This window comes from Tupaia chinensis, unplaced genomic scaffold (assembly GCF_000334495.1).
Source record: "Tupaia chinensis unplaced genomic scaffold, TupChi_1.0 Scaffold000418_1, whole genome shotgun sequence".
NCBI lineage: Eukaryota > Metazoa > Chordata > Mammalia > Scandentia > Tupaiidae > Tupaia > Tupaia belangeri.
The window spans coordinates 2,110,325-2,120,937 of NW_006159923.1; the positions used below are offsets into that span (position 1 = coordinate 2,110,325).

Genomic DNA, 10,613 nt, shown 5'->3' on the forward strand with positions numbered 1-10,613 from the left:
TATTTGATGACTGCAGTAAGCTATATAGCCCCAGTTAGGTACCACTTTATAGTATGTTCATTCTACTCACTGAGGTTTATGCCTAAAGTCAGACTTGTGTTCATGGATATGTATATATCAGCTGCGCTTGCTATTGAAAATATTTAGATTAATTAAGATCTTTAGCAAATCAATAACATGTGGGGGGAAAAGGCATAGAAAACAACCATGGACACCAGAGACAGTGTGGGAGGAGGGTGTGAGATGGCAGAGGGTAAGAGGTAGGGAATCAAGGATGGGAAAAAAAGCAAAACATACAGAAAACAAGAAATGGAAAATTATTTGTTGACGATAACACGTATGTTGATGTGCTTGATTGAGCCAATATACAGTGTATTCTGGATGGAAAATCTCATTTTGTATGCTGTAATGATGTATAGTGAATGAATGTAAATAAATTTAAAGTAAAAAAAAATCTAGTGCCTTAATCATTGCAACAATCCCTAGGCCTCTTGATTGTATCACTTTTTTAAAAATTATTTATTTAATTTTATGTATTCATTTGTTTATTTTTAATTTGACCAGAGAGAGAAAGAGAAAGAGAAAGTGAGAAAGCAAGCCTCCAGGTCTGGGGACTTGAACCCTGGTCAGCCATGTGGGAGTGTCCAGTGCCTTAACCACCACGCCACCTGCTGGTCCCGATTGTATCACTTTTAACCAAGTCAAAAATCAACTCATTTTGGGCTGGCAGGTAGCGTGGTGATTAACGTGCTGGACTCGTGGTTTGCTTTCTCACCTTCCCTCTGTGTGTGTGTGTGTCTCTCTCTCTGGTCTAATTAAAATTAATGATGATGATGATGAATAAAATTAAATAAAATAATATTTTTAAAAATCAACTCATTTTAAAGCATCAAGAGAAGACTTACTTGTAAAAAAATACTCCCCACTTTCTCCAGTTCGCTGCTCCCAGATGTCACTGTAACACAGAAGAGAAAAATAACCAGTGACTGAGGACTTGGCCTAAAGACCTTGACTCTACAAGATCCCCAACAAGTAAGTCAGAGGGGCCAGGTGGTTGCACAGTGCTAACACAACTGGACCCGCATGGGGACGGCCACATGCGGAGGGCGAGTTTGAGTGTGAGGATGGCCTGCCCTTGTATTGCAGGAACTCAGCCTCCCGAGGGCCCTGCGTGGAAACAGCTGCGGAATGTAGACGGCATTCACAAAAACGCAACTGCTGGTCCCAACAGGGTCTAGGACTCAGGGCACATCTTCCCCATCAAGCTATCCAAAGCCTCTACCACCCAACCCTACATGACCCCAAAGACCTGGGACTGGCTCTAACTACTTACCTCCAAATTTCCACTCCATATCTATAAGCTGGTTGATCATCAGAGTCTGACCGATGGCCCGGTGAGCAAGGGCGGGGGCATTCTGTTTCCACTGGAATAAAAGGAAAAAGGCAGAGTCATGACAGTGGGAAAAGTCTACCATTCTGCCCCCTTCACAGCAATGTTTAGTTTTATTTATTTTTAAAAAAAGAGGTATTTATGGGGCCAGCAGGTAGCGTGATTAAGGCACTGGACTCCCACATGCTAACTGTGGTTTAAGTCCTGGGCCTGGTGGCTTGCCTTTTCACTTTCCCTCTCTCTCTGTCTCTCTGGTCAAATTAAAAATAATAATAACAATAAATAAAATTAAATAGGAGCTGGCAGGTGGCATGGTGGTTAAGGCCTCTGGACTCCCACATGGTTGACCACAGTTCAAATTATGGACCTGGCAGCTTGCTTTCTCACTTTCTCTCTCTCTTTCTCTCACTCTCACTCTTGCTTTGTCTCTCTCTGGTCAAATTAAAAGAACAGAAGGAAGGAAGGAAGGAAGGAAGGAAGGAAGGAAGGAAGGAAGGAAGGAAGGAAAGAAGGAAGAAAATACAATTCTTAAAAAAAAAAAAGGAGTTATTTATTTATTTATTTATTTATTTAGGAGTGGTTTTTGCTATAGGGTGTGTGAGCTCGCCAGGAAGACAGAGAGACAGAAAGCAAGAAATCACCCCCCAGGGGGGATGGTCATGCTGCAATGCCTTCTCCTCTATTCTCCTCTCAGGATCTTGGGCACGCATGCACATGTGCCTGGCCTGAGTTTGAACCACTGGGTCTGGGACTTGAACTGCAGTCAACTATGTGGGAGTCCAGCGACATAGCCATTACGCTAACTGCTGGCCCCTAATTTTATTTATTTATTATTTTTTTTTATTTGATCAGAGAGAGAGGGGGAAAGTTAGAAGGCAAGCCACCAGGTCTGGGACTCAAACAGCTATCGACTGTGTAGGAGTCCAGAGCCCTAACCACTATGCCACCTGCTGGCCCCTATGTTTAGTATTTATACAGACAGTGGACAAATGCAGGACTGGGGACCAGCAGGTGGCGTGGTGGGTAAGGCACTGGACACTCCCACGTGGCTGACCACAGTTCGAGTCCTGGACCTGGTGACTTGCCTTCTCACTTGCCCTCTCTCTTGCTCTGGACAAATTAATATAAATGAGTGAATAAATAAAATTAAATAAAATAATTCTTTAAAACAAAGAAAAGAAAAACTCAGGACTAAGGGCTCAATCTATATGCACATACCTAGGGGATGGGGACAGAGCTACCAAAGATAACATAAATGTTTACTTTCATTCCAAGATTTAATCCATGTTGGAACAAAAATGGTATGACCTTTATATTCATTCAAATCAGAGAATAAAATTAGAGCTGCACTAAGTAATGCAGGTGAGAAGCTGTATGTCTGGCATTCATTCAAAACCAAGTGAAGCGATGCATAATGATTGGTGGCTTGTCTTAGCTGGCGTTTCCCTTCTTCTTCTTTTTTTTTTTTTTTTTTTCCAAAAAATAAATGCAAGTGATCCCAATTAACCTTGATTAAGAGTAATTATACCTTTTCAGAAAAGTAGGCGGCTTTCTCCTCACTGAGACCTGTAAGGGAACAGAAGGAGAGATGAACATAAAAACCCAGAGAGCCTGTTGACTTCAGTGTCCTTGGGCGATGACCTACCCAGAGTGATGAAATCGGCCTGGACCTGCTCCGCTGTGAGACTCTTCTTTAAGGCACCTGTGAGGCATGGGAAAAATTGGTCAAAAGGGTAACTTAGGAGCTCGCCACCGGCATAGCAATAGCCCAGAATTCCACAGCGCAGGGCCCACAAAGAGAGGTCCCGGGTTCACCTCCCAAGGTCTCCCTGTATGCACTAGCAGAGCGTGCACGCTGATGATCTTGGCTGGCTGAGGCTGGGGGTGGAATCACAGTAGAAGACTCCAATGGAGTAAAGTACTCTCCCACCCCTCTCAATAAATAAATGAACACTGGGACTGGCAAGTGGAGTAGTGGTTAAGGGCGATGGACTCCTACATGGCCAACTGTGGTTTGAGTCCTAGACCTGGTGGCTTGCTTTTTCACTTTCTCTCTCTCCCTCTCTGGCCAAATTAAAATAAATAAATAAATGGATAAATAAAGTTAAATAAATTTCTTAAATAAAATAGAAATAAATAAATGAACACTAAAAAAAAAGGAGCAAATGGCAGGACAGCTGGTGGAAGCAGATTAATTAAGGTAGCTGGATCTCACATGGCTGATTGCGTGGATTAAGTTCTGGACTGGCAGCCTGAAAATCATGCTGGGTACATATGCATGTATGCCCAAGATTCCAAGAGGAGAATGAAGAAGAAGGGATTGTGGAGTGGTCATCCCCACAGAGAGGTGATTTCTTACTTTCCGTCTCTCTCTGGAGTGTGCCTGCCTTATAACAGAAATTATTTTTATTTATTTATTTTTTATTTAAAAAAATATATTTTTGGAGAAGTTTTAGCTATAGGGCGTGTGCACTTGCCAGAAAGACAGAGAGAGACAGAGAGATAGAAAGCGAGAAATGGCCACGCCGCAATCCCTTCTCCTCCATTCTCTTCTCGGGATCTTGGGCACACACGCACACACGCCTGGTGTGAGTTTAAACCACTGGGTCCTGGACTTGAACCACAGTTGACTACATGGGAGTCTAGCGACATAGCCATTAAGCCAACTGCTGGTCCCCTATAATAGAAATTAAAAAAAAAAAAAAAAAACCAAATGGCCCTTTTGAAATATCTACTGGGCACAACATATGTGACACACAGGACAAAAGGAATAAGCTCCATGAAGATCTCAGTCCAGCTGGGGAAGAAAAGTGCATCTGAGGACCAGCAGATGGTATAATGGTTACACCACCAGACTCCCATGTAGTCAACCACAGTTCAGGTCCAGGACCAGACAGCTTAAAACTCATGCTGGGAGGCCGGCAGGTGGCACGGTGGTTAAAGGAGCTGGACTCCCACATGGGTGACCACAGTTTGAGCCCTGGACTTGGTGGCTTGCTTTCTTACTTTTTCTCTCTCTCTGGTCAAGTGGAAAAATAATGATAATAAATAAATAATTCTTTAAAACAACACAAAACAAAACAAAAAACCTCATGCTGGGCACAACTGCATACACACCCAAGATCTCAAGAAGAGAATGGAGGAGAAGGATTGTGGCGTGGCCATACCCTCTAGGGAGTGATTTCTTGCTTTCTCTCTCTCTCTGTCTCTTTCTCTGTCCTTCCGGTGAGAGCACGCATCCTGTAGCAAAAATCTCTCTTAAAAAAGAAAAGTGCATCTTGAGCAACTGGAGACCAAGGATGAAGGAACGTTTTGTTTATGGTACGACACAATTATCTGCTCCTCTAGCAAGTGTGGAAATTAGACAACCAAAAGGACTTTGTCCGCTTGGAGATGGGGTAGCTGATCTGCAGAATGACTAAGACTATGGATTCTTGGAGCAGGGAGGCAGAAAGAGCTGACGTTGGGCTGAGCACAGTGGCCACAGCCTAGACCTACATGATGCATGTGGTCTGGTCACGTGATTATTTAAAGGTTAGTTAAAATGAAATAATACAGGGGTTAGCAGGTGGTGTGGTGGTTAGGTGCTGGACTCCCACATGGCTGATCATGGATTGAGCCCCAGAACTAGACGCTTGCTTTCTCACTTTTCCCCATCTCTTGTGAGCACACATGCCCAATAGCAAATTTTAAACAATAATAATAAAATTAAATAGATCTTTTTTTAAAAAATGAAATAACATTTACAATTCCATTCCTCAGTTGCACTGTTTCGAATACTCCGTAGCCACACAGGCCAGCAGTGACCACTGACCTGCTGGACAACACAGTCTACAGACTATCTCCATCAGTGCTGAAAGTTCTAGAGGGCCACGCTGTCCTAGGACATGGGCTCTCATGCAGTAACCAAGGAAGACCGAACAGTTTGGCTTCCACAATTCCCAAGTTACATACAGACAGGCAGTGAAAACTTCCCCTCAGAAGCCTGGGGAACACTCCCCTGTGGGGCTTCTTTGTTCTCGTCGGCCCCAACGTGGGGAACACACAGTCTAGCCTGCAATGCAGGCCTCTCAGCGCTGAACTGCAGGCTGCAGCCTAGAGTCACAACCTGGCAAGCACTTTACGATTTCCACTTCTGAGTCCATCAGGAGACGAATAATTGCAGAGTAAGAAGACATCCACCACCATCAAGGGAGGACCCTAAACCTATAGTCCAAACCTAAATCTCCACCCCAACCCCACTCCAGGAAGAAAAATTACAAAATAAAAAAGATCCTACAAGCTGTTGTGCCCTGTGAAATCAACCATGTAAACAAAGGGAGGAAATCTTTTGTCTCCAAAATCAGACCGAGCAAGGAAGTCACAGGGAAATAAAAAGGCAAGACCCCAGGAAACCTTGGCCATAAGGGCTACTCTCAAGCTGATCCAATGAGCTCCTGACTGCCCTGTATATAGCTCCTCAGGTGACATCCAGTTCAAAGCCAATGTTTTGCTTGATGATCCCCACAGATTATGAAGTGGGGATTCAAACTATTTTTTTCTTCTATTTTTTTTAAGAGGTTTTTTTTTTTTTTTTTTGCCATAGAGGTTTTTGCTCGCTGCAGAAACAGAGACAATGAGAGGGAAAGTGGGAAATCGTCCCCGAGGGGAGATGGCCACGCCACAATCCTTTCTCCTCCAGGGGTCTTAAGCATGCATGCATATGCACCCAGCATGATTTTTATGCCACCGGGTCCAGGACTCGAACCATAGTCAGCCATGTGGGAGTCCAGCGATGTAACCACTACACCATTTGCTGGCCCAGCTTGGCTCATGTTGTACGCTGCTGTACCTTAAAATCCCAGAAAAGTGCCTGTCACTGTTTATTGTTGGGCACTGAATAAAAACATGTTGAGTGAAATAATCCACATAATGGAACACTGTGCAGCCTTCAAAAAGAATGTGGTAGGGCAGCCAGTGGCACGTGGTGGTTAAGGAGCTGAGTTCCCAAGTGGCCAGCCACGCGGTCCGAGTCATGGACCTGGCTGCCTGAAAAACACACTAAGCATGGGTGTGAGCATGCCCAGAGACCCAAAAGGAGGGTGAAATGGAGACGAGACTGCAGTATGACAAAGCCCCATCAGGGGTGCTTTCTTACTCTCTGTCTCTCTCCAGTGAGCGCACACACCCTGTGGCAAATTACAGGCACCAAAAGAATGAGGCAGCTCTGGATGTGCCAATTTGCAAAATATAATTGAAAGGAAAAAGGAAAGGTACAGGACAGTCTACACAGTATGATCCTTTTTATTTTTTTAAGAATTATTTAACTTTATTTATTTTATTTATTCATTCATTTATTTTAATTTGATCAGAGAGAGAGAGACACAGGGAAGGTGAGAAAGCAAGCCACCAGGCCCAGGACTCGAACCATGGTCACCCATGTGGGAGTGTCCAGCACCTTAACCACCATACCACCTGCTGGTCCCCTATGATCCTTTTTTTTAACCAATAAAAAAATGTGTGGGGCCGACAAGTGGCATGGTGGTTGGGATGCTGGACACCCACATAACCAACCATGGTTTGATTCCTGGACCTTGTAGCTGTCTCTTTATCTCTCTGTCTCTCTCCGGCGAGTGCACGTGCCCTGCAGCAAATTGAAAGATAATAATGATGACCTGGATCAGGCACCTTGAAAAACATAACAGGTGCATATGTGCCTGTACTAAAAATCCTGAAAGGAGGGAGAAATGGGAGAAATAGGATTGTGGCATGACCCATGGCTGACCCTGGTTCGAGTCCTGGACCTGGTAGCTTGCTTTCTCACTTTTCCTCTCTCTCTCTCTGTGTCTCTCTCTGTTCCAATTAAAAACAGATAATAAGGGCCAGCAGGTGGTACGGTGGTTAAGGTGCTGGATACTCCCACATAGCTGGTCACGATTCAAGACCCGAACCTGGTAACTTGCTTTCTCGCTTTCCCTGTCTTGCTCTGTGTCTCTCCCTGGTCAAATGAAAATAAATGGATGAATAAATAAAAATTTTAAATGAATAATTCTAAATATTTATATATATATATATATATATATATATATACATACACACACACACACACACACACACACACATAACTAAATTAAATAGAATCATTCTAAAAAAAAAACCCAAACAGTCCTATTGAAGCTGGCCGTGTGACCTACTGGTTAAGAGACCTGGATTCCTCATGGCCAGCCACATGGTTTGAATCCCAGCCTCAGCAGTTTGAAAAACTACCCTGCACGTGTGTGTGTATGTCCCAAGTCCTGAAGGGGTAGAGAAATGGAGGAGAAAGGCCTGGGGAACAGCCATGGCCCACTGGAAGGTCTCTCTTGGTCTCTGTCTCTCTCTTTCTCTGAGAAGAGTGGGTGCCCTTTGGCAATTAAAGAAAATAAAACAGTTGCTTGTGTCAACCCCTCATAGCTATGAAACAGTATGGGGGACCAAGCCGAGGTGTGAGTGAGAATGGAGACTTCAGTTTTGCCAAAAGATAGAACACTGTTCTTCTGCCCAAAAACCTATTGTGGGCTTATTGGGTGTCACAGGGAAGCCCAGGGACAGAGAGACGCCTTGGTGAAAAGTCCTGGAGCTGGAAGCGGACAGGCGAGGATGGTGAGCTGCCCTCCTCCGGTACTCACTGACCCTGCAGGCCAACAGCTGAACCCACCTACGAGGCTCATGGGGGACTGGAGGCCCCTGTCACCGTCACCAGGTCACATTTGTGGAGCACCTTCTGCCAAGTGTCAACACGGTGCTTAACGCTGGGAAACCATAAAGCAAACAGACGACACTTTCTGCCCTTGGGAGGCTGACACTCCACTGTGAGAGTACAGATCACAAGTGGCAGGTGGCTCCTAAAGAGGAAAGTGTCACAGAGAAAAGTGACGAGCAGGGCGAGGTTGGCAGTCCTAAGGGAGCAGTTCATTTGATGAAACATTCGCAACTACTGTGGGCCATGGCTGTTCCCCAGGCCTTTCTCCTCCATTTCTCTACCCCTTCAGGACTTGGGACATACACACACACGTGCAGGGTAGTTTTTCAAACTGCTGACTTACTTTTGATCCAACCAGAAAGAATTCCTGGGGGAATAGGAATGACAAATTATCACTTTTTCACTTAAAAACAAACATAGGCCAGCATGTGATGTGGTGGTTAAGGTACTGGACTCTCACATGGCCAACCACAGTTCAAGTATCAGACCTGGTGGCTTGCTTTCTCCCTTTCCCTTTCTCTCTCTGGTCAAATTAAAAAATAATACTACTGGGGCCAGCAGGGGGTGCGGTGGTTAAAGATACTGGATTCCTACATGGCCAACCATAGTTCGAGTCCTAGACCTGGTGGCTTGCTTTCTCCCTTTCCCTTTCTCTCTCTGGTCAAATTAAAAAATAATAATAATAAATAGAATTAAATAAATAGATAAAAAGATAATAATACTAAATAAAATTAAATAAATAATTATTTTAAAAGAACAACAAACTAAAAGGCCCACCTGCTGCACAGTTGACAGTATACTAAACTGCAGTGCTAGAGAACACATGGCTGACCTCGGGTTCAGATCCCCAGCCCAGTGGATGTGAAACATGATAGGTGCATTTGCATCTAAGAACCTGACAAGTTGAAGGGCTGGAGGAAGAAGAGCATGGCATGGCTAGACCCTGTCAAGGGTGCTTTTTTTATTTTTAAGAGAGAGATTTTTGCTATAGGGCATATGTGTTCCCCCAAGAGACGGAGACAGAGAGACAGAAAGTGAGAACTCACTCTCCAGGGGAGATGGCCATGCCACAATCCCTTCTCCTCCATTCTCCTCTTGGGATTTTGGGCACTCACTTACACACGCCTGGCATGAATTTTAAGCCACCAGATCTAGGAATTGAACCACAGTCGACTACATGGGAGTACAGTGATGTAACCATTAGGCCATCTGCTGGTCCCCCTTCTCCGTTCTCCTCTTGGGATTTTGGACACAAATGCACACACTTCTGGCATGAGCTTCAAGTTGCCAGGTCCAGGATTTGAACTATAGTCAGCCATGTGGAAGTCCAGTGACATAAACATTATGCCATCTGCTGGTCCCCAAGGGTGCTTATAAAAATCTCTCTTGTGAATTTATAAGTGCTGTCATGAATGAAATGAATAAACTCTTTTTTTAAATATATTTGCTTATTTTACTTTATTATTCTCATTATTTTATTTAATGAGAAAAGGAGAGGGAGGGAGAGAGAGAAAGTGACAGAGCTAGCTGCCTGATCCAAGACTTGAACCATGGTCAGCCATGTGGGAGTCCAGTCCCTTAACCACCACACCACCTGCTGGCCCCAATAAACTCCTTTAAAAAAGCAGTAATTGGGGCCAGCAGGTGGAGGGAGAGTTAAGGCCAATCAGTGTGAGTCGTGGACCCTGCACCTTGAAATCACATGAGGCATGTGTGTGTATGTGCCCAAAATACCCAGAGGAGAATGGAGAAGGAACTGCAGGGGGGTGATTTTTCACTTCCCCTCTCTCTGTCTCTCCAGTGAGTACATGCACTCGATGGCAAAAACAAACAAGCAAGTAAACAAAAACCAGTTACTGATCACTCACAAGGACCAGCTATTGCTAAGTACTAAATTAAAACCAGACTTGGGGCCAGCAGATGGCATAGTAGTTATGTTGCTGGACTCCCACATGGCCAACTATGGTTCGAGTCCTGGACCTGGCAGCTTGAAAATCACACCAGGAGCATGTACTTGTGTGCCAAGATCCCAGGAGAACAGAGAAGGGACTGCAGTGTGGCTAGCCCCCTAGGGGGTAGCTCCTCGCTTTCCCTTTCACTGTGCGTGTGTCTCTCTCCAGCAAGTGCACAAGTCCTAGGGCAAAAAGCTCTTAAAAAAAAAAAAAAAAAAAGAAGAAGAAGAGGAAGAAGGCTTATACACTGGCCTTATTGTCAAGTTATCTGTAATCTTGTCTAGAATATAACACACAATGATAATGACGATGATAATCTCAGCAGCAATGCAGCTAGCACGCAGTGAAGTGAGCACTTCACATTTATTATCTTCCTTTATCCTTGTAACAACATACGAGAAAGGATTCTCACAGAGGTTAAGCAGCTTGGCTCCAGGTCCCAGAACAGTCAAGCAGCCACAGTGAGTAAGCAAGTGCACCGGAGGGCTGGCCAGCAAGCAGCTGCAACCTGAGGGGCCTGTCCAGATCCCGCTGGGGACAACCCTACCCA

At 44.6% G+C, this 10,613-nt stretch overlaps 1 protein-coding gene across 1 annotated transcript in view; it reads right to left on the reverse strand.

Moving 5' to 3' along the window:
- COMMD7 (COMM domain containing 7) overlaps positions 1-10,613 on the reverse strand; it is a gene marked incomplete at its 5' end in the record, with an annotated part of 23,614 nt that overhangs the window by 7,544 nt on the left and 5,457 nt on the right. The window contains 4 exons of the mRNA XM_014590208.1: positions 906-955; positions 1,334-1,424; positions 2,919-2,956; positions 3,036-3,092. Coding sequence (XP_014445694.1) covers positions 906-955; positions 1,334-1,424; positions 2,919-2,956; positions 3,036-3,092 — 236 coding nt within the window. The remainder of the gene's footprint in view (positions 1-905; positions 956-1,333; positions 1,425-2,918; positions 2,957-3,035; positions 3,093-10,613) is intronic.